The sequence below is a fragment of the Gobius niger genome, assembly GCF_951799975.1.
Source record: "Gobius niger genome assembly, chromosome: 14".
Lineage (NCBI taxonomy): Eukaryota > Metazoa > Chordata > Actinopteri > Gobiiformes > Gobiidae > Gobius > Gobius niger.
In genome coordinates this window covers 29,512,927-29,540,273 of record NC_136865.1, presented here as the reverse complement: position 1 = coordinate 29,540,273, position 27,347 = coordinate 29,512,927, and the positions used below count along the sequence as shown (strand labels likewise).

At 43.3% G+C, this 27,347-nt stretch overlaps 1 protein-coding gene and 1 long non-coding RNA gene across 2 annotated transcripts in view; one reads left to right on the top strand and one right to left on the bottom strand.

The window, feature by feature from the left end:
- The window catches only part of LOC306973998, an 818,053-nt gene that overhangs the window by 343,704 nt on the left and 447,002 nt on the right, over window positions 1-27,347 (bottom strand). Inside the window, exon 2 of the long non-coding RNA XR_013793592.1 lies at window positions 14,103-14,135. This is a non-coding gene — a long non-coding RNA (uncharacterized lncRNA). The remainder of the gene's footprint in view (window positions 1-14,102; window positions 14,136-27,347) is intronic.
- epha10 (EPH receptor A10) overlaps window positions 15,422-27,347 on the top strand; it is a 418,807-nt gene continuing 406,881 nt past the window's right edge. Inside the window, exon 1 of the mRNA XM_079570885.1 lies at window positions 15,422-15,629. Within this exon, the coding sequence (XP_079427011.1) occupies window positions 15,551-15,629 (79 nt within the window). The 5' untranslated portion in view covers window positions 15,422-15,550. The remainder of the gene's footprint in view (window positions 15,630-27,347) is intronic.

The following is a 27,347-nucleotide window of genomic DNA, read 5'->3' as shown; positions in this document are numbered from 1 at the left end:
TTTCTGCCCAACATTTCTTCATTAAAATTGCTGCTTCACTGAAATAAAATGATAATTATGACACAACAACTGATGTTATCCATCTTAATAAGTCATATTTTCAAAAGCATTGAAACCTGTCATATGCTCTTGAAGCAATATAAAAACAGTTTTTTATCTTCGTTGCCAGCTGTCTCAAGGACACACGTACTGTAGTTTTTCCAGGATGATCACTAACAACCGAGACAATACTCAAACCGACCACTGAGTGTACCAAATCTGTCACTGTCGGGCGCCTTGACCTTCTGAGTCATGGGGTCAAGCTCGACTTTCATCTGGTGAACTGTGACCCAGTACATGACATCACAACATTCATCATTTAAAACGGTTCTATTATGGAAAATAGAACATCCAACTGCTGAATTTTGGATTGGGTTTATGGGTAATATCTCTGTAATAACTGTGACCGTTTTTGTTTCACATGGATTGGTCCAAAGTTCCATGACCGTCTCATGAAGGCGTCCAAATATTCCAAACGATGTGCTTGATGTTGTTCAGATAAAAAAGTCTTTCAGCCTTAAGGTGAATGAGACCGGTTTGTGAATCCGATCATTTCCAAATAGTGATCAGGGAAAACATTTGGGCGTTTCTTTCCAAAACGGTCTCTTTCACATTTAGTTGTACAGTTTTTAATCATTAATGAAAGTACAGACATTTTGAGATTCTACTGTTTTCTCATCTCATGCCATAATAATTAGTGAATGCTAACTGTTTGTAGAGCCAATAACTAGTCGTCTAGTAATTACATTTTCTTATCATGACGTCTTTGTTGGTCCATGGCCCTTTGTGTCGCTGATGTTCTGCCCCAGTAAAGCGTGCCTCCCGAGGGATTAGGGGCTGCGGTTTGAGGGGGACGGTCCTCGTGTTTCTCTCTCCTCTCCATTCGATATCATCCATTTACACAACAGCAGAACATGTCCCAGATGAACCGCAGCCGAGAGGCCTGTTCCCCACGGGACGCTCTAAACGCTGTCAGGAGAGAGGGGTTGATGTGGACCTGGTAGAAACAAACCTCCTCACGGTCACACGAGAAAAACACCTGCTTCACAAGCCAAGGACAACCGTAACTCTGCAGGGAAAAAATACACAAAGTGCTCAGGAAGTCAATGATGGAATTAGCTGTTGATGGGGAAGGTGCTCTAACACTCAAACTAAGACTCAAAAACAAGGCACTCCTCCCACATCATAATTCTCTATTTACATTTAACCCTAGAACACTATTGCCGGGTGTTTTTCACCCGAGCAAATACATTTATGTTATTTTCCTGATGCTGTGTTTATCTGAGTGTCCTGGGTCTCTGCAGCTTCAGCTTTGTCTTTGACATCTTTGATGGCCTGGGGGTTTTCCTCCAAAACACACTTTCTCCTGCAGACACATGTTTGGGTGATGGTGATAGAAGGGAGGGGAGGGTTAGTGTATTTAATCAGGTAATCTTGCTCCTTTCAAGGTTGACATTCAGGACTGACACATTCATTTTGTGACTTCAACTACAGCTTTGCTCCTGTCGCAGAGTTCGGTGTCTATGGCCTCACAGATGTTCCTCACTTGGAGTAAAAATATAGTTATTTTAGTCAGCAGGTCATTTATACCCATTCAAAATCAGACATATTTAGTTTCTCTCTCCCGTGGCTGTTTGTGCCGAGGACACTGAGCTTCACCAGAGAAGTCTCACATATCCAGGAATGGGTGGACCAAAAACCAAGTTTCCATCTTCATCATTTTCCAGTAATATTGGATCTTTTTTATCTGATCCTCTCATGATGCTTTTCTTTCATTTTATTAGACAGTTTAATATAAAAGAACACTACTCAGATATGTCATGTATTGTCATGTTTTGATAGATTTGATGACATGTACTTTTAGTCGGGGGGATTATCACTGGCGTTAGTGATGGTGATTTGAATTTGAGCGATCGTGTTCTATGCTTAAAAAGCCTTTATTGTGCTGGGCTGATGAAGCTTAAACTCCTTCAAACATGTTGCTGTTTTCTCGCACGCGTATCGACTCCAAACCAGCCTTTTTTCAGAAGCGACATCCGTAGTTCCTTTATCCAGACTTGGACTGATCGTACCAATAATGCAGGTTTAAATATTTAACTCCCATCTCTCGCAGATGAGCTGCAGAGCGGCCTCTCGAGCCGCCGGGGCCGCAGCTGTATCATTACCTCGTTATAATCCAGAACAGACTCGTGTCCTCTCGTATTAAATATCATTTGACCCGTCTCCTCGGCAAACCTGTGAGGTCCCTCTGAAGAACGTTATTATCCCTTTGTTCTCCACTCTCTGCTCCACTGGCTGTGTTAACATCCTGCCGCCGTTGCAAAAGGTCAAGCACCTGCTCTGAGCGCGAGTGAGAAATCTGATGTATCCAGGAAACTCGCGGTGAAATCCCGACATGACGAGGACTGTTGCTACTTATTTTAAACATCATGCTTTATTTCAGCTGTGTGGGAAATAATGTGCAATCCTAGATGAGCTGGGGATTGGATCACATTCATAAGAGGCCACAAGTCCCTCGTTAAAAAGTCTAAGCAAATTGAAATGCGTAATTAATAATTGCGCTTTTGTTCCACCAAATCAGGCCGAGTGTCTCATTTGGACGTGTCCCGAAGCGTAATTACGACTTGTTTTACTGCCCTCTTCCACCCCGGACACGGACGCTCTTAATAAAAAGAGTTGAAATTTATGTCGTCTTTGGAGTGGGCGGATTAAACGAAGGACGAGTGCTTCTTTCCTGCCACATGAGCAACAAAAGGTTCTTAGAAACAGAGCGTCAGAGGCAGCAGTGGACGCACCTGTGTCTCAGCAGATCCTCCCTTCACCTCACACATTACTCAACCGTACTTGCGTCAGTTCCTTTCTCATCTGGAAAAGTACCTTGTTACGTTACTGCATTATAGGGATGCACGGATGCCAGTATCGGGTATCGGGCCGATACCACATGCTTGTACTCATACTCATACTCATTGATGAGGTCCCGATACACGAAACCGATACCATTTGACGCGCGGCCAGGGCTCCTACGAGGCGCAGCTCTCAGCTGAGGAGAGAAGAAGCAACAAACTGGAGAATTGTTTAGTGTAAATACAATAATCCACATAGGGCTGACTTTATTACAGACTGAGCTCTCAAAATCAGAGTCTGTGCTGGATTTAACCAGAGCTTAATGTTGTTCGTGCTGCAGCGTCTGCAGTGTTTACAACATACAGGCTAATGTTGCTAACTCGCAGCTAACAGTTTTGGCCATTCTGACGCCGTTTTATGCCCAGGGGTTTATTCATCTGAAAAACTAACCCAGCGACTAAAAAGTCCTCAGAAAATCCCAAATAAAGACATACAGGCATGTTTATATTGAGCGAAAATGAGCTGCAGCAGAACAATGAAAACGTTGTAGCTTCTCGCTAAGTTACTACAAACACACAAGCAAATCTACAAGAGCTGAAGTAAAGACGAAAAGAGGCCATTTAAGTAACATCTCAATACTATTGTTTAATAAAAATGCATAAATGAATAAAGCACAGGCGTTGGGAGCTTTTGGACATGGGCTTTTCTGTCTATGATGGACAGTGCAATTAAAATAAAAAAAATTGTATTGAATGAAAAGAAAATAAATAATGAATGGCATCAGCACAATTCTAATATAACTGCTCTTAAATGTGTCGCCTACTTTACTTAAGGAAATGTAAAAGAGTAAATTAACTAATTACAAACCAATCTGCTGTGAAAAAAAGTAAGAACGTTGAAGAAAATGCCTTGTACTCGTATCGGTATTCGCTATCGGTGAGTACTAAATCAACGTACGGTTTTAGAAAAAGTGGCATCGGTGCATCCCTACTGCATTACTTTATTATGAAAGTAACGCCTTAGAGACTCGTGCCCTAACAATAATAAATATCTATATACAGCCATGTCCATCATTTGTTTCCCAATGAGGAATGTTCCATTGCATTTGCCAATAAAAGCGAACTATTGCGAACTGCCCGATACCAGTAAATGTATTTAATAAGCACAATCATTAGCTTCACTGAGCTTTATTTTGTGTGCTGACAAATTACAGCAAAAGGCAACAATAATGAGCCTGAACTACAGGCCGATAGTCGACTTGTAAAAGCTTAGCTTCGTTCGCTACATGTTAACAGTTTGGCCCTGACAGAAACTGTGGCAGTTTTTTAAAGAGGGGGTGTTATGCTTTTTTTTAATCACATAGCACCAGTCTATATCACACTACAATGATGACCAAACCTTCTGTTGATCCGTAAATGCAGTAAATTAGAATAACTGCCTTGTATAAAATTGCTCTCTCAAAATGGCTGTAGCGAATGTCTTGAAATAGGCCTCTGTCTCTTTAAGAACCTCTGACCCTTTCCGACACGCCCCCTCCACACACTGTCTGTGGCATCAGTAGCTAACCGCTGCGCTAGCAAGCCGTTGTTTGCGAGGACAAGCTTCATCATGGTTTTCCTCTTTAGCTTCTAAACTAGCACCTGTTTTGTAAAGTTCAAACTACTGTGAGTGCTTCTTCCATGATAACGTGTTGCCGCCACAGTCTGTGCGTGAACACGAGCAGCAGAGGAAGAAGAAACGAGACGAGACGAGGGAGAGATCAGGACCCAAACTAAGGGCGTTACAGATCTGAAAAAGAAACCAGTACTCGATTAACCTGAAAATGCAAAACTAACTCCTTACTTTACTCCTTACTCTCTAGCGTGTTACTAAGCAGCGCGCTACCCCCAACACTGATGATCGTTTATGAGCAGAAAAAAAATCGGAAATTAAATCAATTCTGTGCATTTGAATTAGAAGTGAATGGATATTTATAGACATTAGTGGCACAGCGGTCAGTCATGAAGAAAATGGGTTTTCCTCTACACGTCGTCCTTGTAAATAAACCAATGGCCAATTGGATCGATTAAATTGACTTTATTGTCATGCTGGATGTTTGTTCTTTATATATTTGTAATCACAGTGTTTGAAGCGGGTACTTTATTCCACTCTGCCCTCTCTATAAAAGTCTGCTGCGGTGTTTTATCTCTACTTTATCCCTCATTTCTCGCAGCGATTCACCTCTGCCCTGCCTTTTACTTGTACTTCCCACAACACAATAAACGCTCTCCGCGTCGCCCTTTTATCCATGTGACCGCGTATAGATTGTGCCTCTTCAATATCTTTAATTAAATCCCCGGGCGCGTCGGGAGTCGTGGGGTCAGAGCGGGCGGTAAAAGCCTCCGTTAGGTTTATTACATGTGTTTTATGTCGGACACTCTCAGACTCCGCCTCGGGCCGGACGCGGGGGCCGTTTCATTAGCGCGTCATTAAAGATGGAGGGGGGTCGCTGACGAGCCGCGGCCGGTCCCGCGCTCAGAGAGACCAGCGGAGACACTGTTTTATCTGCGAGCGATAAAACAAAGAAGAGCAAGTCAGATGGAAGAGTGAGGGTGATGAACGAGGAGGAAGTTTGGTCAGTGGTTTGAGCGTCCATGAAAAGCTAAAGGTCAGTGATTTTTCAAGGCGCATCTCGTCAACATTTCTCACACAACAAGTAGCTCAAACACCAGACCTTTACTTAAACCCATCTTAACTGAGCACATTTTCTCCAGTTCGGCTTTACCTGAATCTAAAAGCTTATTGACTGGAGCTTACTCTATTGCAGGGGTTGGCAAGTTTTCTTTTTGGCGGAGGGACGATTTTCTTTATAAATAGACCAAAGGCCGAAGCCGCTGATTATTAGCCCAAAGTAAAGCACAACACTGGAAACATGACCATCTTAAATGAGATAAATGACTTAAAATTGCTTGAATTAAAATTCTTCTATGTCGAATTTGAGTCCGTTTGAACTAATCCAAGATACAAATGCTATAGTGCCTGTGGAACAAGACTAAAGGTGCGTACACACCAAACGCTTTTCGGGCGTCAAAAACGCGGCTAAAGCCCGTAGTTAGACGCTTGTGCTCACTTGAAGTCAGACGCTTGTCACACTCTGGCCCACGTCAGTGTGTGTTTGTAGCTACAACAGTCATCGTCAGCCTCGAGGCCCAAACAAATTCCCAGCGCAGATTCAACCTCTGAAATAAGTTTTCTTGTCGCCGCTTTTAATCCTGGGTGTTTAGGTAAAGACACACTGAAGTGTGTCGGTGTAAAAGTCCCAGAGCTGCTGTAGCTCCGGTTCACAATGAAGCTCCGTGACTTGTTTTCATTTTTTTTTTGTCTTGGCCAACATAGAATCTGCCCCAGTGATTCACCTACAACGTACGTCACTGTTGGGGAAAGCTCCTGATTGGTCGACGCTCGCAAATTTCTCCAAAAAGTTAAACATTTCCCAACTCTAGCGTGGGCTGCGCTGACGCCCTGGAGGCGCGTCAAAAGCTTACCACACGTGGAAAGCTTCAAAACCCGCCGCAGCGTCCTCCATGTATTTTTAATGTAAACCTGACTCTTTGCCACGTTTGGTATGAACGCATCTTAAAACCTACATCGGACAAATAGTTGTTTTACACTTGAAATTTTTATTTATTTATTGACCTTTATTTAATCAGGAGTCCTGGCCCCAGAGGGGAATCTGTTGTTCATGTTTTAGCGATAGGGGAAAGCGGAGTACGCCGAGGAAACATGGGAGAACAAACTCCACACAGAAAGACCCGTCCAGGTGGGAATCGAACCCGGGACCTTCTAGCTGTGAGGCGTGAGCGCTAACCGCTGCGCTACCGTGCCGCAGTGTCTACTAGAGGTTTAATCTCGTCTAAAACAAGACCCAATCTACTCAAACCTTAGATTTAATCTCTTAATTCAAGTAGATTTATGTCATTTCTTCCTTTTAACGATTACTCTTTTTCCAGTGCACTTCCTTCAAACGCCAGTGTTGTACATCATATATGACATCATTGGGTGTGTTGACAGTATTTCTACCTTTTTTCCCCCACCATTTAACTCTAATAATGTCACAAGTACTCTCTGATTTGTGTAATAATGTTTCAAAATCATCTTGAGGGCCAGAGGTGCTGTCCCGGAGGGCCGGATTTGGTCCCTGGGCCTGACGTTGCCTGGTCTATAGGCGAGTTGCCATCTTTTCTCTTTCATGTTTATGTCACGTTTTTGTTGCTTTATCATCACTTTTTTGCTGTAATTTTTTGTGGCTTTTTATGATGATATTGTTGCTTTTCCAGCACGTTTTTGTAAGATTTTCAGCTGCTTAACCCCCTCTTATTGGTCATTGTGTCTATGATAACCATGCACATTTAAAGGATCTATATAATGCTAATTTAAACCTTCCAAAGGCACATGTGGCAATATTTCACATTTGGAAGAATGAAATAAGAAATATGACTATTTTCTTCCAAGTTGAGACACTTGCGGTTCCTCTGAAGCGCTGCCTCTCCCAGCGTGAGCACCGTTCACTCCATTTTCATTTCTCATTCTGAATCTGGTGCATCTTAAAACAGGCAGAGACATATTTTTACAGCAGGAATGTTACAGCGACAACGTGGGGCGTGTTTTTGATGAGGAGGAACTTCACTTCATAACACGGTTAACACCTCAGAAAAGTGAATTTAGCATGTTATACACTGGAAAAGACCGTCTTAAAGGAACAGGCCACAGTGTTTCCATACTGAGATATGTTCTTACCTGAGCTTTGACGAGTTGATGCGTACCTGTCCGTACCTGCGCGTGACTGAGGGCACACATAAAGACCAAAGATGTTGTTAGCATTTAGCCTCTCCTCCTCTCCTCTATGGACCCAGGGGTAATGGATCAGGGTAAAGTTAGAAGCGACCAAGCTCCTCCACGTTTTCCCTGTTTAAATGCAGTTACATGATCCAAGTCTAGTCACACAAAATTAAACATGTTTATTTTCTAAGTGAATAAAAAGAGGTACTATATTTTATGGCGTAATAACATCTGAGGAGCACTTCGACGTCTGCGCAGTAATATCTTCACTTCTCTGCACGGCCCTTGACGTGCTCATAAGGTGTTATAACTGCTCACGTAACCGTATTTAAACAGGGAAAACGTGGAAGAGCTTCTAACTTCACCCCCGTATGGCCCCATAGACGAGAGGAGTGTCTGAGCGCACTCGTAAAGACCAGACAGGTACACATCAACTCATCTAATCTCAGGTAAGAACATATCTCCGTTCCTTTAAATGAGATAAATGACTTGAAATGACTTGAATAAAGGTTCTTTATGTTTATGCTCATCTAAGATCAGCTAAAATAGGCTAATGCCAAAGGAACAAGCAGAAACCCCACTTGAAATCAGACAAATGAAGATTTACTTATTTGTCACTTGAAATGAAATGAATAAAAAAAATTCCATTGATTCAAAGATATTTTATTTTTGACTAAGACCCGACCAAATGTACTTTAGGGTTAATCTCTTAACTCAAGTAGACTTATGTAACTTCTTCCCTAAAAGGTTTATTCTTTTTCTAGTGGATTTATCAATTGTTTGCCACAAATTGTCATTTACGGCCATTTAAAATGTTCCCAAACGTTTTACTGGGAACATTTAGAATGATATCTTAATCTGCAGGGTCTCCCCTTCTACGTGGCTGAGCCTGATGTTGTATTTCCCCTGCTGTAATGCAGATGTTCTGTTCCACAGTATAAAGCGTGGTTCAAAGGGGCAGATCTGAGGCAGAGCGCCCTCCCCTAGTCTCCCACGCCGCTGTGAATTCCTGAGTGTTTTAATAAAAGCCAGAGCGCGGTGTTTCCAGGGCCACTTCGCTGTTTGGCCACACGCCACGTTTCTCAAACACTCTCTCGACAGGAGGCTGCATTATTGATCAGCCACACAATGGCCACGACCAGGAAAAAACCTGGGGAAGCAGCTTCAGTTCAACACGTCTGTTTGCAAACACGAGGAGGGTGAGAAACATGGGTTAAAACTAGGGCTGTCACGGTATGAAAATTTGACCTCACGGTTATTGTGACCAAAATTATCACGGTTTTCGGTATTATCGCGGTATTTTTTTTAAATGTGTGTTAATATGTTCAGAAAGCATTGATAGTCCTACACAAACTTTATGTAGCAAGCACTGAAAAACAGTGCTTGCTACATAAAGATACAGACAAAGCCTTTTCACATCAAAGTAAAGGAACTACTGTTTAACGATGTGTTGTTGATCGTTTCGAGGGTGTTACATGTACCATTTATAGCATCAGAAACAAAGATAAACCGTCTATATCAGGAAAATTGTTGTTGTCCTTCCAGTGAGCTTTCGCTTTGCAGATTTGGGAAAATGCCATCATTATTGCATTCATAAAACTGCGGCGAGAGTGAATCTATTGCAATCTGCCACCGGGAGCCCCGTAACGCATTGTGCCATTCTGCGGAGGTATCCGGACACGGCTTATGCTGGCGGTGGCGCTGCAGCCGCACTATGGGGCGACTCGTTACATTCTCCTTCAACCCAAAGTCCCACATCAGCATTTCAGCTAAAACGCTAACGTTAACTTACTGCTATAGAGCTGTGACGGTCATGCAGGTGAGTCAAGAGGTTCGAAGTATTGCTGCATTTGGAGACACTTTTTCCTGCACGCTCCGCAAACTGAACTCTGAGGCTGATAGATCCTGCGCTGTCGTGTCGGACATGATTCCAGCTTCGAGAAAGTTTTGTTTGGGTTGCAAACAACAAAGTGCGCATGCGCGGAAACTGCAGCAGATGAGACGGTGGCTGGTGAGGCTCACCGTGCCTACACTGCGGGTGCGGTTATTCACCAAGATGATAATAAAAACACAAAACAAGACGGTCATTTTCACCATCAAAATTTTTACCGTGGTTTACCGCTACACCGGTTACCGTGACATCCCTAGTTAAAACCAACAGGATCTTTTTGTATCATTATTGATGGAACTGAATCATGTTTCCGCAGATGCCCTGGGACTAGGGCTGGGTACTGTTAAACGGTACCTACTTGTTACCGACCAAAAAGCTCCGGTAGGGGGCGGTATCGAAAAACTTTTTTTTTCGGTGCTAATTTTCTGTACTTTTTCTCTCCAAACGTCAATAAATGATCTGCAGTGAGTCTAAAAAAGCCTGAACTCATGAGCAGCTTCAGCACAAATGCAGAAGCGAAGCAAAGCTGTAACTTACTATAGCTTTGAGATGGCAGAGCCGCGGTCTGAGTCAGGACTAAACCGGGACTAAACCAGGACTTACAGTAAACTGGTTAAAAACCAGGACTAAACCTGGACTGAATAAGAATCTAGACTCTTAGACAAATAGAAAAGCAGTGACAACACGGTATGACAACGAGAAACACATTGGCTTTACCTTTAGCGAAAGCCCAGCAGAAGTTACACGCTGTTGTTTACAACTCCATGCTGCACCAAATGGCTGCACCAGAGCATTTGGGATCAAAGATTGTTTTTTGGAAAAGGTGAGCGCTCACTCTGCATTAGCCATGTTTGGAACAGTTATGGTGCATTTTCAGTGACAGAGTGAGCGCTCTCACTATGTAACAGAGGCGCTTTCACTTTCGAACAGCGCAGTGAGTTTAGAAAAGTTTAGCTGAAAGAAAACGGTGCCTGATGTGGATCTGGTCTGTTCCTGCAGCTCAGAAGGTAAGAAAAATGTTTTTTTTTATCACGGCTTTAGTGGGAATTCTGCTCAAAAAATGAAGTTACAGGTGATGCTGCTGCTCCTGTTTTCTGATGTGCCGTGTTTGTGTCGCTGTGCTGTTTGTTTTCCTACTTTTTATGCACATTATTTTAACTCAATTAAAATAACATAGGTATCGAAAAAAGTACTGTTAAGGCACCGGTACCGAAAAGCAGGTATCGTTAAAGTAGTGGTATCGAAAAAAAACGAACGGTACCCAGCCCTACCTGGGATGCACAGTGATTTCCTTTTTAAGAAAACATTTACTTGTTCCAGTGGAGGTTTTATCTCAAACAGTAGATTTAATCTCTTAATTCAAGTAGATTTATGTCATTTCTTCCTTAAAATAAAAAAAACGCTGCCAGTAACTCGAGATTAGATCCCTGCTCGAATCAAACCATTACATAAAAAAGGGCTTCTCTCACCGGCCTGGAGACCAGTTTGAGACTCGAGTTGCCGATGATCAGACGTCTCCTGGAGATGAGGCGAGTCTCCAGGTCTCGGTGAAAACAAACCGGTTCGATTTCAGCAGAGTCTCCACATGGTCTCTGAGAGGTCTCCGTGGTCTTGAGCAGTTGTGCCAATGTTGCAAACACTATTCGTTGGCCTCAACCTGTGAGACGTTTCTGTGAAATCCCTGCAATGTCTCCGAGACCTGTCAGATACCAAAGAGATCTCAAAGAGTCGTATGGAGTCTCTTTTGAGATCTGAGCTGAGGACAACAAATAGTGTTCGCAACACAACTGCTTGAGACCTCATATTCTTGGAGACCCTGCAGAGACCACATGGAGACTTTTCCTCAGATCTCACGGAGATTGTGGCAACTCGAGTCTCCAACTAGTCTCCAGGCCTTTAAATACCAGTCACATTGTAATTTTAGATCATTTAAATTCTCGCGTCTTGGATATTGTGAGTTCACTTCTTAAAAGCTGCCGTTATTAAAAGTTTGCAAAAAGAGCCAGTCTTTTAAACGGCTCTTTGAAATGAACGGATCCCAAAGACTTGGCTCCCAGTAAAGAGCCATGAATCCCATCACTAGAGAAGAGTTCACTTTCGTCGTTTCTTCTTCTGCTGCAGAAGTGCCCCAATCCTGAGATAATGTATTTCGCATCATAGAATTCTGAATGTCTAATTATCCATGACCAGAGCTGTTCTCCATGTGCCATTGATCTAACAGTATGCCATTGGCTCAAAACGGAGGCTCGCATACTGTTTTTGGCATGTTTCATTCCCTCTGCTGCCCGTAACGGACGCTCCAACCTAACACTGAGACACAAACCGACACAAACCTTGTTCACATAGTTTTCCTTCCCTCAAACAGATGTTATTTCAAGTTACAGAATGTAAAAAGTCTCTGAAGCTGAAGCTCCGTCCTTTCAAACCAGAACAGTCAGATTGACTTGAGGATGTTTTCTCTTCCCCAGTTCTATAACTGTGTGATAAATCCATATTTGACACAGTGACCACAAACTAAAGATCGCCCCCCAGGAGCACACGCAGTCCAAACATAACGCTCCGGCGCTGGAAATCAATGATTCGTACTGAAAATAGTGCATTGACTCATAACTGTATAGCCTTCGGACAGAGGAGGAGGAGGAGGAGGAGGAGGAGGAAGGAGACTCTCCGTACAGCGCTGCGGGTCGGACATGGACGTCTGTTTTGTTCTTATATACTGTATAAGTGGAGGTTTGGAGGGAAATGCGTCGTGGCAACAGATTTACAACATGATTAACGCACAATGTGTTGGATTATCATATATGACGCAGAGTCATCAGTGCGTTTGTGTCTTTGTGGGTGGATCGTTGCATCAGCCTGATGAACCATGAGCTGACCCGATCTCTGAACATTGTGCGAGGCTTCTGACCCAACAGGAGATGATGTTATTTTACTGTAATGTACTGTATTCCTCTTCTGTTGTGAAAAGTGCTACAAACAGGTTTACTTAGTCTCGTCAGACTCAGTATCATCTTGTAGACCGCGGGTTTGGTGAGACCCTGACAAACAGTTGATAGTATTTACTTAAAGGGCTGTCACAAATACTTATATCAGCACTGTTTTACTCACCGTGTTTTCCGGACTATAAGTCGCACCGTTGACAAGCCTCTTCCGGCAGCACGTTGTTCAAGCATCCATTTGCAAACTCGTTCCTCTGGCTGTGGCCATCTAGCTTTTAGCGATTTGCTTTTTTGATTTCCTCCTTCCAATGAGAGTCACTAGTCCCTCACAAGTTTCTCGCTCAATCCAAACTTTCTTTCTGCTGCTCCAGTTTTCGGCTGCATATTTCACTAAATGCAGCTGTAATCTGCAGAATATGACTTTCTTTTTGGGGGCATTTGTTCAGTCTGAGCAGATACTGGTGCACAAGCCCAGAGCCCCCGATAGTGGCTGTCAGTGTGAAAGTAACAAACATGTGAAATTATATATATTTGATATATAAGTCGCACCCCCAGCCAAACCATGACAAATTACGACTTATAGTCCAAATATGTTAGTTAGTTTCTCCACAGTTTGCATAAAGTCTTATCTTAATAGAAAAATCGAATAAATGTTTATAATCTCTCAGTTCGAGCAGCAGAATCTTGGCAGAGAAATATTTTTGGTACACGTCAGTATACAGTGGGGAAAAAAAGCATTTGGTCAGTTTCACATAGACATTCTATTGGATTTTGGCCAAATACTTTTTTTCCCCACTGTACATGTATCCTCATGACAAGAGTCAGGATGCCCTTTGTGATATAGTTTTAATAATTACACCAGCAACGTACTACAACCTTCATTTTTCAGGTCTGAGCCTTTATTTTGAAATATATATAAATAAATATGTTTATATACATTTCAGATATGGCAATGTATGGATAATCTCCAACACCTTCTACATTTTTTACTGTAGTGGCACCAAATTTACACTAGGCACCGATTATCATACCAGCAAACGATTCTGATTCTGGGGCTTTTCCTATAAAAATGGTAAATGGACTCAACTTATACAGCGCTTTTCTAACTTTATCAGGCCCAAAGCGCTTTGCAGTAAGGAACCAGTCCCCCATTCATGTACACAGACACTGACACACTGACACTATTGATATCTGGGGAAAAACATTTGTCGCTGGGGGATCTGTCTGTGGAGTTTGCATGTTCTCCCTGTGTCGGCGTCGGCTACTCCGGTTTTCCCTACCACTAAAAACACACATGCATCATAATGAGTGAGTGGTTGGTGGTGGTCGGAGGGGCTGATGACACAGAGAGGCTGCCACTCTCTTATGTCAGTCTGCCCCAATGGGCGGCTGTGGCTACAATAGTAGCTATTACCACCACCAAGTATGGTGTGAAAAATGACTACAGTATGCAGGGCATTAAAAAGTATTAAGCCATTAAAGTAATATTGCCAAAATCGAGGCCTTAACGCAGAACTAAGTGACATGTTTACCTTAATAAATCCTTTCCGTAGTCCCTCTGGGGGCAATACAAGTGTTAATGGGATGATCGGGGGGTCTTTCATCTCCCCCTGGTGTCTCTGGCCAGAAAACCACACTTTTGCACCGGGTCGGAGTCACCAATACACATTAATAGAATCATGAAGAAGCTAATAGGCAAGCAGGCAAAGCTAACTTTGGGCTAGCACCACTTAAACAGTATTTACAGCCAAGTTTGAGTAAAAAAAAAGATCTTCATTGTGAAATTGGAGAGATCGGGTGAGGAGCTAAGTTACCCGAGAGGAGCTCGGAGTAGAGATGCTGCTCCTTCACATCGATAGGAGCAGCTGAGGTGGCTCGGGCATCGGTTCTGGATGCCTCCAGGTCGCCTCCCTCGGGAGGTGTTCCAGGCATGTCCTAGTGGGACAAGGCCTCGGGGAAGGCCCAGGTCACGCTGGTGGGACTATGTCTCTGAGCTGGCCTGGTGTCGCCTCGGGGTCCCCCCAGAACAGCTGCAGGAGGTTTGCGTGGATCAGGAAGTCTGGGCATCTCTGCTGAGACTGCTGCCCCCGCGACCCGGTCCTGGATAAAGTGGAAGAAAATAAATGGATGGTGAAATTGGATGTACAATATCTCTCTCTCCCTTTGTCTTTTCTGTGAGCATTTACTCGGACAATTAATGAGTAAAAAACGTAACATGCTACGACACCTGCAGTGGCGCTTATGGCCTCTAGCGGCACGAGTTACTTACTGCTTTAAATGCCATTAAAAGGCATTGAATTGGAGTCAAACTGGCATTAAAGGTAAATTTAATGGAAAATGATGACATCGCTAAACAAGTTTTACCGTCTAAGTTCATTGAAAATATCAAACTGATGGTCTAAAACTTAAAAGTTTCCCGTTTTACCCAATTCTCTTTCCTCTGTTTAATGAAATGTTTCCAAGTTCCAAGATATAAAATATCCTCCTGCGTTTGTGGCATTATAGTGTTAAAAATGGCGTTCCTTCTGCCTGTTTGTGTGGCACTTTGAGAAACTTTGTAACAAAGGCATTGTTACGCGCAATAAGCAAAAAAGAAAAGAAAACCATCTCATTTCGCAGAGGGAAAGACTTCGCTCTTTCATCCAACTCCTCATCTCCTCCAAGTAAAGTCCTCTCCAAACCAAACACCGCTGAACCCCCGCCGCCCCGCCGCAGCTCCAGAAGCACCTGCTCGGGCTCCTCTCTCCTCTCTCCCCTCTCCCTCTCTCCTCATTGGCCCACACCGCTCGACCCTCGCGCGCTCACTGCTCCCTCCCCCCGTCAATCACGCGCGTAAATCCCTCCCCCCGAGTTATCATAAGCCGTGCGCGCAGCCCGGGCTCCAGCACTTCACCAGTGTGACCGCCGTTCGTTACGACTCAACCCCCCCCCTCTTTACCCCACACACACACACACCGGTGTACAGCGCGTCGCAGTCGCAGAGAGATGAGAAGAAGCCCGCGCTACAGGCACAACGACCATGGATCTCCCTAAAGCGCTCACTTCGCTGCTTTGGATTTTATTGTTGACGCTCGGAGAGGACATTTACGCAGAAGAAGGTAAGCGCCAAAACTGTTCCTCTTCTTCTTCTTCTTCTTTTTTACTCCATGATGTGGATCGGGGGACAGTGATGGCATGACGCTGGATGGATTGATGGAGAGTTGCTTGTTTGGTTCACACTCACGGGGAAAAATCTGATTTGTTTTTTTTGTTTTTGTGGATGGAGAGGGACACTGACGGCTCGTGGACCATCTGGTGGATGATGCTGCGCGATACAAATAGACGTGACTTTGTTGAGGTCATGTGCGTAAAAAAAACACGTCGCCTTTTTACTGGCAACTTATTTCTCTCCGTGTTGTAAAGGCTTGGTTTTAACGCTGCGCCCCCCAAAAAGTGTGGGTTTGTTTTGAGGTTCTGTTAGAATAAACGCAAGCAGTAACCTCTCCTGACTTTGTTGGATGCGCATAGTTTTCCCTTTTCAGTCCGTATAGGAGAGAGAATTCGTTTTCAAGTCGTAGGCTGTGATGACTGCGCACCGTAAATAGGAACAATAAGGCAACTTGATTCACATTTTATTGCCTTCTTGTGCTCTAGTCGTAGTTTTATTCAGCGGAATGCACTGCTGTGGTGTTGCATCCCCGCCAATCACGCAAGGCAGCAGAAATGTGGAACTTTTTTTTCTTTTTTACGATCGTAGCCTCTACAACTTGATTTTGGCGAGGCTTTCGTGCGGCGGCGTCCGAACGCAACTGGTTTCTTTGTCTGTGCGATGCCGCGGATGCTGCGCTATCCCGTACGCCGGCTGCGTCCCTCTCCTGTTCTCGCTCTCCGCCTCCCCATTGTTCCCTCCAGCGCCGAGTAAAACGCCACGGACGCAAAGTTGAAACGCGCGCGGCGGTGGTAAAGCGTTTGCGTTATCCAGATTTCGCGTCCTGGTTTAATCGCAGCCCCCCTCGCGCGCTCGCATCTGCGCTGAGTGATGGAGGTGTGAGGTGCAGGAGCGGAGGGGACCCGGGAGGAGAGGCAGGGGGAGGCGGAGAGGAAGGAGGAGGTGGTGATGAGTTAGCGGCAGCGTGGACCCGAGCCAAGCGTAAAGACGTGCGTAAAGACCAGTGGCCTCCTGTCCTGGGCGAGTTTTCTCCTTTGCGACCAGAGCTGAGGATGCGTCGCTTTCTATTGAACAAAACAAAATGAAACGTTGTATTTCTCACTATATGCCTGCACAATAACAGAAAAACCATCACCATATTCCGTAACCATCTTGTGTATCGCCTTATAATAATGAATAGTGTTTCCATGAATGTAGCTATCCTTTTAATAGTGCCTAAAAAAGACTTCAAAATAGTGGAAGAAACTGAACTTTTGCACATTTTTAAGTTCACGCTCGCACATTTAAACCCCCGGTCAGATGGAAAACCTCAGTGATTCTACAACATCATTGTGGCTTTTTTGCGAACTGCGACTTTTGTCAACAATTTGTGCTCAGGTACAAGTGAATAGCTAAGATTGTGAGTGAAGAGCGACGCTGTTCAATGTCATCAGTGCCACTTATTTCCACAGGCATGCGTTTTAGTCGCTTTATAGCATCTTTAAAATCCTTGTCATGCTGTAATGGCTGGTTTTATAATGTGAAGGAGTTTGGAGCTTATTGAGACGCAAAAAGAGAGACTTGGCCAGGCAACGAAAGCGCCACATATTTTGATTTACTCACATTGTGGCTCAAACACAAACCTAATGATGCAGAAAACAACTAGACAAAGTGCTCAGGAAGCCAGTGATAGAATTAGTAATTGGGGGGAAGGTGCTCTTTGGTGTTAGGGGAACTAAGACTCAAAAGAAACAAAAAAAAAAACAAGGCACTCCATATTATAATTCTCTATTTACATTTAAAAAGCTTTTATTTTGCTGGGCTGATGAGTGTTAAAATCTTTAAAACATAATGCTGGCGTGATGTTCAGGGTCATAGGCAGTCGGCGGGAATGTGAATTTTTGGAAAAGCCCGTGAACGCTGGAGAGTCTTTTTGAAGCCGTGTTTAAGATTATGCACAATCAAATTGGAATTTGTGTCGGTCAATATAAGAAACCGTTAAAGCTCCTGCCAAATACAAAAACCTCATAAATTGATCGACTTACCAGAAACATCACCATCGGAGCAACATTGGACGAACAACATGAACTGTGCCGAAGTCAAGGCCTTAAATGTCTTTAAAAAGCATTCAAATTAAAAAATCTGACTATCGCACCAATATCATCGTACCAAAGGGACAGTTATAGTCTATATTTATTCATATTTAAGCTCCGTGGCGCGTGCATGTGTGTCATCATCTCTAACCGCTGTAGACTCTGTGCGCCTGTGCATTTCCATCCTCCAAGAAACTCATGAAATCGGTGTCTTTGTAAAGGCTTCTCCTGCTGACGACCAGGCTGCGTGAATAACAGATCCAGTGCACAAACGCGTAAGATCCAGTCCTGGTCATAATCCGCCTCAGAAGCTTCGTCTCAAGCAGAGTGTTGTGTTTTAGCTTCATCTAAAGCGAAACTCACACTTGTCACGTAAGGCCAGACACAGGGATTTTTTTTTAAATTTACAGATATCAATTTGAAGCTTTTGCTGTAGATTACTGGCATAAATGTGAGAAAAAATACATTGTGTTTTCATATAAAAACAAGGTGTTTTTCTTTTCGTCGACGAAATCTGAATGACAGATTGAGCTACATTCAAATATATGGTTTTATTTTATTGATGAATGAGTTACCAGGACTTCTTCAGAGGGGATTGTGGACATCTATCTAATTTTCCCCTTATTTTTGACATTCAAAACTCAATAAATCAAAGATAGTGTCGCCACAATGATAGAAAAATGTGTTTTGAGAAAAAGGCCTTTGGAATTGCATTGTCCCATATAAATCTACGGGGAAACATTGAATCAGTGCAATATTTAAACATGTTATTGTGAAGATAATGTATATTTTCCGGGATAAAAAAGGGCTTTCAATAGATCCCCATGTCTCGTTAAACTGTCTTTCCCTGGCGCCGCTCGGGTTTTGGCGTCAGATTTGGACACATCTGCCTGGACTGGATGGTCGGCTGCCGTAATGGTTTAAGTGACACGGTTCTTTGCGTTTCGGTGACACAGATTTTTCCGCACGACACGGGCGACCCGGGGCTCAGGGCTGGAGCCCGTCCTCACGGCACGCTGCCTCATGCAACCTCTCCGCACTCTCTGCGCCTCTGTAAATCATTCAAGAGGCCAGATTTCCTCCATAATGTGCGCGAGACCCAGATAAGGCTTCGAGCTGTGATCCCCTCCTCACGTAACGCCACTAGCATCACGCCAGCTTCCCCGCCACCCAGCGCGCTCGTAAATCATTCTACGGAGGTGGTTTAGTGTTGATTTTGACCTAGTTTAGTCCTACACTCACGCCTGTAAATCATTCGCCAAGGGAGATTTACAACTGTATCTGCTTGTCCTGGTTTAGCTTTGGTTTTCTCCGTCTTGGTTTGGTCCTGCTCTCCACTAAAATGTTCTGACGAGGTGAAATTACAATATTTCTGAAACCGTTCCCGCTCAGTGTCCCTCACAGTAATTGGTTTAGAGCTGGTTTGGTCCGACATCACACCAGACTCCTCTCCTCACATGTAAATAATACGAAAAGGGATTTTTTTTTAATCGTTCCTTCTGGGGCTGAAGATTACGGTAATTCCAAACAAAGTCTCGCCCAAGAGCACGGCTGGGTGCGGTTAAACGATTCCAGTGTGGGGTTGGGACAAAAGTACTACTGGTATCGGAAAATTCCAAAACAAATATTTTTCTTTAGTTTTGATGCCTGTTAGGTCCAGTGACGGCACGAAAAGAAAGTTACTTTAGACCAGTTGTTACTTTTGGGAGAGCACTAACATGACTGGTTTTATTACCAAGGGGCATCGGTCAGAAAAAAAAGTAGCACTAAGTAACTTGTTTACCTTAATAAATCCTTCCCGTAGTTTCTCTGGGGGTAATACAAGTGTTAATAGGATGATTGGAGGGTCTTTCATCTCCCCCAGTGTCTCTGGCCAGAAAACCACAATTACATCTTGACTGCATCAGACCAGAGCAACCAATACACACTAATAGAGTCAAGTAGAAGAAGCTAGCAGGCTAACGGGCAAAGCTAACTGCGGGCTAGCGCCACTTTAAACAGTATTTACAGCCAAGTTTGAGTGAAAAAAAAAAGATCTTCATTGTGTAATTGGATGTACAATATCACTCTCTCCCTTCGCCTTTTCTCTCAGCGTAGTATTTACTCTCCAAGACAATTAATAAGTAAAAATATCGTAACTTGCTACGACACCTGCAGTTGTGCTTATGGCCTCTAGGGGCAAGAGTTACTTAGTACTGCTTTAAGAAACTTGAAGCTAACCAATTTTCATTGCGATGTTTCTCTCTTTTTCGGTCCCGGAAATATCGCCTTTTTAAGATAAGATAAGATAAGATAAGATAAGATAAGATGGTACTTTATTGATCTCACAGATGGAGAAATTGCATTTGCAATTGCAACTTTTCAGTGCTAGATCGCCGATATTGTAAAATTCCCAAATATCGGCCTGATTTATCGACCGGCTGATACATCAGTCGGCTTCTAATAGAAACGTCTTACAAGTTTTAGACGCCTGTTGGTCCAGAGACAGTATTAAAGGAAGTTACTTGGTTGTTTCTCAAATAAATAAATGTAAAGCGCTTTGAGTGCCTAATGTAGGTTGAAAAGCGCTATATAAGTTGAGACCATTTACCATGAATGAAAAACAGTTGCTCAGAAAGACTCTGCCGACCCGGGAGGCGACAGGTAGAAGGCAACTCCCGCACACTTTTCACTCTTTTAGACATCAATACGTGTCTAAAAGAGTGAGATGGTACACCTGACTTCGATAACTAAAGAGAAACTAAAAACATTGGCAAACTTACTCCAGCTGTCAATCAGTCTTTCTCATACTTAGAAGAAATCTGACGCTCCGAGTTTCCCCAGACTCTAGGACTGCACCAGGACTGAAATGAGGCTAAACCAAAGCGCAAATGTAGTTCCAAACACTGTGTCGCAGTACCATCAGAGTCACAACTGATTGAAAAAGTCACTCAAGGTAACTGACTGCGTCCGCCTCTGTCTCAGGAAACAACAGGGAAAGCTGCCAGCTCCCTCCTCCAGGAGCACGCGCAATTAATCGTTTGTCACAACATCAATTAAACAAAAGCTACCGTCCAAATCCGCGCTCAGCACTCAGGCGAGCCGATCAATCCGGCCCCCGAGCGAAGACGAGGGAGAGCGTGGATGTGGGAGAGGTATCGGGGAAAAAACGGCCCTTTTCTCGATGAGTTACACCGAGCGGAGCCGGGGGTCGACCGAGGGAGGAGAGAGTGAAAGTGTACGCCTTTGGTCTGTACCGGGGAGTTTCTCGTCGGAGAGAAAGGCGACAAATGGCCCGAGTCATTGCCGGAGCGGGAGTGTGCCGAGGAGCCGCCCGTGGGTAATGTTACGGCCCGCGCGGATTCCTATTTCCATAAATGTGCACTTTATGGATATGACGATGTTGTAAATGTGATATACAATGCAGCGCGGTGGTTACAATCGATCATTCAAAGTGCGGCTTTATTTTTCGTTTCTTTTCCGCGTTCCCTCAGCACAGCTTCACTGTGTTATGGCAAAGTAAACTCGAATAAAACTACACGGAAGATACGGAAGGACTTACAGAATTAAATCAGCCAAAGATTTGAACTAAAGGAGTTGGACCAGAGACCAGGACATGCGACTCGGCTTGTGAAAGCAAATAGATTGTTGAAGATGGATTGTATTGGTGAGCAATAAAAGGAGAATAGCAAATTATTTGAATGGACTGAATGGATGGATTTATTTGTGAGTGGTTATGTTTTACGTTCCCTGACAACAAAGACTTTTAGCCATACTAATCAACAAGACGGTGACGGTGCTGCGACAGGAACATTTTCAAAAACTAAGGCCGTGTCCTTACGAAGCCAAGCTGAGGACCAAACACAAAGATTATTTTTTTAAATGTACTTATTTATCAGGGACGATACAATCAACATAGTTACAATTAGTATTTGCAGCTGCTGGGATGCATGAAGAGCTTTTAGCCTGTGCTAATTCGCAGCTCATGTCCCTGGTTGGGCCTTTCTACACAGTTTACAATAATAAAATACATGAATAAAACATTTGTATAAAACTTTGTCAATCACACACATACATGCTGTATGCACTCACACCTACATTCGCACAGCCTCAGTGCTATTTACAAATGGGCACAGCTTTGGTTTGTTTTTAGCCAGGACTTAACCCTAGAAGTGAACATTTTAAACACAGATATGGTTTTGAGTTCTGTGGGTAATGAGTTCCACAGCTTCAGACCAGAGATCGAAATGGCAGACTGACAAAATGCAGTTTTACGGTATGGAATGGTACAGTTATGATTGATGGAGCCTCTGGTGACTCTATTACTGTTTTGTCTCTGTATAAATTAACTGTGTGGCTCGGGTGCAATATTGACACACTTGAATATTAGTTTGAGAAGACGCAACTTGCATGTACAAGAGGGCAGCCTGGTTTGGAATATGATGATTGATATTTCATCAATCCAGTGTATCGTCCATACGAGTGCGGCGTTTTGGGCGTCTGTAAACGAACATTTTCCAAACTAGGTCCCAGAGTGGAAAGATCTCAAAACGCCGTTTACGTGGCTCCGTTGTTACGATGTCTCGATAACATCACAACTCCAGAGTCTGTGATCCATAATCTACTGACCTTATGATGAGTTTTCCTCATGGATCTATGATGGTTTGACTCCGCCCCTCTTTGCTCCACTGCAGTCCACAAGCCACAGGTGACAAGTAGAAAAACACGAGTCAGTCTGTGTTTTTGGACTGACAGGAAAAGTCACCGACAGGTTTTCACGTCTGAAGAATAAACTCTCCTCCTCGTCTCCTCTGTAGATCCTAAATCCTTCAATCAGTTTCATTTTCACTGTTTACATTCCACAAAAGTTCACTGCACATTCGCCTCTACATCTATTATCTGTGTTAGCGTCACAGCGCCTCACACAGGCCTGGAGGATGAATTGTTTTCACAGACCTGAGTCGACCCATGTGGACGCACACATTTACTGAGCTGCTTCAGGCTCACAAAGACAGTTTCTTCGTGTGGATAAAGCCTAATGCTTCAAATGCTGTGTCGGCAGTGTCAGACCCGGGGACAAAACCCTGCCCTCTAGTATGAAACGTCTGGTCCCTATAGGTGATTTTGAGAAAGATTATTACACACATCAGTGGTCATATATGAGACAAAGTGCGGTCAATTCCTTTCAAAACCCACTGGCGGGTCGAGTGTGACGTGTAACATTGGGATTCTGAGAAAGTGGGGATTTTACTTTGGGCTAAAATTGGGAGGTTTTGTCCCTGGACTTTTGACGAGGAAGAAAATCATCCCAGCACTAAACGAACCTGCCTTCCCTGCTCTAGTGTTTAGCTGTTTTGCATTTTTATTCCTCGATTGCTCTGGCATTTTTCCTCTAGCTCTTTGCGCCGTAATCAGCTGCAAAGTTCTGGCTTTAAAGTCTGTCGTAGAGGTGGGCAATTAATCGAAATCACAATCTCTACTTTTGTCAATCTCAATAATCGTCATGGGACTTTATAATTGTCTGTTCTACTGCCATTTCTTTGGCAGAAACAGAACGTAGTTTTGGAGTTTGGACGAGGCAAAAGGAGATTTTTGTGAGTTAAATGAAAGTTTAGGAAAGCATCTGTGTGTCTAAAAAATACAAATTGAATCAAATATGAGAATAAACATTGTCACACCGTCCAGCCCTGATCCGTCTTCTTTATGAGTGGCTTTAACCGGAGCCTTTCCACATCGACATTACTGCGATCACGTTATTTCCACAACTTTTTGATATTAAACTCGTCCAAATAGCTTTAAAGGCGGCTTCAGAACCAGCGCATCATGTCCTCTCTGCTGTCTGGACTTCTCTCTTTTGTGCTCGTCCAATTTCTTTGTTCGTCTCTCCTCTAACCTCTCCCCTTGCTCTCTCTTTCTATCCTGAGCTGACATTGCAAACACTAATATAACTGGTGGTGTTGTCCATACGCCTCCCCCCTCCCCTCGCCTCCTTCCCTCGCCTCCTCTCCTTCCCCTTCAGGCTTGCGCTCCTCGCCTGCTCACTCCTCAGCGCTAATACACCTTGGCATCTCATCGCGATCTCATTTACTTTCCCTCTCTCGCTCTCCGCCTCCTGCACCCACTCCGGGGCGAGAGGGGGCAGAGGTATCGGCCGTCATAGAGAGAAAAAGCGCAGTGGACGACCGTGTAGACTTTGCGGCGCCGTGTTTTGGCGTTCGGTGATGTCTTGTTGAAGAGGCGTCCGCGCCGAGAGGTCCATGTCACAGTTTTACAGACATTTTGTTGTTTGGGATTCAGCATTTTAGGTCCATGTAAAAGAGTCACTTTAGAATCTGTTCATTTATGCTTCAGTAATGCATTTTATTTTCATGGTTTAGACACCCAGTTTCGACATTATTTTGTCCAATTTAGACTTTTTTAAACCACTTTCGACACAATTTTGGAATGAAATTTGAAGTTGTGCGAGCTCCGTGCGTCCCTGTCGTGCTCTGTACATGGGGCTTCGAGTCACGATTAGCTTCTCACGGTGAACGTACGACTCAAAATCACATGGTTGCAAGGCTTTCAGGCATGTTTTAGTATGTTTTAGTATGCCTTTAGTATGTTTTAGTATGCCTGAAAGTAGGGCTGCAACTAACGATTATTTTGGTAATCGATTAATCTACCGATTATTTTTACGATTAATCGATTAATCGCTTGGCTGTGAAAGGTGCCTGGAAATTGTATTTTTTCAATTTTTTTATCACATAAGCTAAAGTGGCGGCGCTTGAGGACATGTTGATGGAGTAAACTTAAAGTAAATGTTTGTGGGAGGCTATTTGTGCTAATTCTGCTTTCTGATTGGACGAGACAAAGACAGATATTTATGAAATTTACAATGTACAAAACACTGCAGACCCTAACTTAAAAAACAAAGTAGGTTTTCATCCACATTACATAATTTTCATGTCTTTTTTGCTCTATTTTAGTCTGTGTTTACTAGAAAACGATTAATCGATTACTGAAATAGTTGACAACTATTTTAGTAATCGATTAGTTGTCGATTAATCGATTAGTTGTTTCAGCCCTACCTGAAAGCCATACTAGTATGCATGCGGAGAGCTTACACACAGAGTCAGTCCATGGTAAGTTCTGGCGAAGCAAGATTTCTTCACAGGTTATATAGGTGAACACGTGAAAGGCAGAGCACAGGACTGGTGATACAGTTGGAGATGTAGCAGCATGACAGTTTGGTGTGTTTATGCAGATGAGTAGCAGACGTCATGGTGCTGATACAATCAGGAGATGGTTTCAGAGGAAGACAGGAAGCCCTTTGTTTCAAGGACAGGTCTTTGGCCTTTTGGCTTAAGTGTGAAAAGAGGATTTCGTCAGGGATGCTGCACGCCGGCGCTTTCCGGCATTTGGTTTAAACTCAGCAGGCCATCAGATGATATACTGGTTTGTGTATTACTGCGACTAATTGCAGTTAATTAACTCTTTAGTAAAACTGTCACAACAGGGTAGGGCTGTAACCTGGCTAACACCAGGCTGCTGTGTGCGCTCGAATTATTTCGAACTGCACAACAGCCTGGGGACCATGGCCAAATCTCCGGTGGATTTGGGAACCAATCACAGAGCGAGGAGGGACGGCAAGACGATGACGCGCTATTCGATATATGGAAGCTTGTAGTTTATTTACGGATAATTTAAAAACAAGTTTATTTACGGATCCAACATGACAGCAGCAGACACGATGGTATTTTTTGATCAAGCTTTAGACCTTGTTCTAAATAATTTAGCTCAAAAGTTTACAGCGGGTACGTCATACGTCATCTCATACGATGATACGATTGGCCATGGCTACGTGCAGACGCATGAGACTTTTTTTTTTTTTTTTTCGTATCGCCCAATAAACGACTATGGACGATCGTAAACCACACCTCTCCTACGAGAAAATGAATTGGTGGTCCCCAGACTAAATATCACTTGTGATTTTAGTCTGGTGTTAGCCAGGCTAGTAGGGCTGAACAATATGGACACAATTTCCTTTCTCGATATTCATGCCAGATATCTCGATATCGATACGATATAACTATGGGTTAGTATTTTTCAAAAAAATAAAATCATAATACAAAAGAGTGCAGTTTTAATGATGAAAATCTATACCGTTTATATCTTGCTTTTTCGATTTTGATATTTTGAAATGTTCATTTTGTGATATACACACGATAACGATATATTTTTCTTTTGCGATATTGATATCTTAAATGTTCATATATCGATATGATAACGATATATCTTTCAGCCCTACAACAGGGTGCCGGAGAGCAACACAGGGTGGACAGAGGGCAGAGGCGAGCGAGGGTTAAACGCACTGATAACGACTTCCTAAACTGATCAAGTTTAGTGGCTAATTTAAACTGAGCTACTTGCCGTGTTGCCAAAGTTCTTTAATTGATGTTTGGGTGATCAGACGCTGTTTGACAGGATGATACGACTGACCAATGGTATCCATGGTAACGCGTGTACATGTCACTCGTACAGTGTGAGCACTTCCATCGAGTGCGAGACGCACAGTGTGAGTTGATGATTAATTTCGTCTCTGAAATGGCACAGTGTCTGCTCAGCTTCAGAGCATCTTACAAATGTTTACTCTAACTTTACTCGATGGAGAGGCCTTCACATGGCAGCGCTTTGGCTTCATGTGGTCAAAGTTTCCCTGCACCTTTCACAGCCAAACGATGAATCATTAAAACATTCGGTAGATGAATCGATTGCCAAGAACAAGCCTCAGTTGCAGCTTGACTTGGACGACCAAACAATGTATGAAGTGAAATATACTGGTTCAGTTCTTCCTTAGCCAAAGGTTAGACTTTTTTTTGGAGATGGTTCAGTTTCTTGTTCTGGTCTGGTTTTGAGTTGCTTTAGTTCTTTTTCATCCGTCTTTCTTTTGATCCCAATATTAATAGAATTTGCACAAATAAGTGACCAGACAGACATACTAGACTTTTCTGTTTTTCTCTCATGCCTCCTACATTCTGGAACACATTATCCTCAAATCCTCTATAATTCTTTGCCTGGTCTTTAACGTAAGGAGTGTTTTTGTCACAGAGAAGTTGTGAAGAAATGAATGACCCTTTATTCACCTCATGACGCCTCCAAAACTTTTGCCTTGTAGGTAAATGTTAGTTATTTATGCTTTGAGTGACACAAAGACAGTCCTGACTGTAATGTCCTGAGCAGGCTTCCTTCCTCGGCTGCTGTCCTCCTACTGCTCTATGTATAGGAGACGTTTGCATCTAAATTGCCCGTATACACAAGGCAACGATTGACTGTCACACAATGGCTTTTAGTGTCAGCCGCGCAGTGAAGAGGTGATTGTAACACGGCACCGACGCTTCCTGCTCTTACTGATATATAAATGTAATGATTCTGAAGTCCAGGCACGCTCTGTTGTAGAAACGATTTATTATTATGGTTTTATACGGTTCAGTTTCATGTGTTACTCTCCTCGCAAGAAGACAGGAAGGCGAGACACTGGAGGTGAATAGGAAAACGTTTTAAATTTTGAGATGTCAATTTGAAACTTTCGCTGAAGATGACTGACATAAAAATGAGGAAAAAATGTGTTGCAAAGT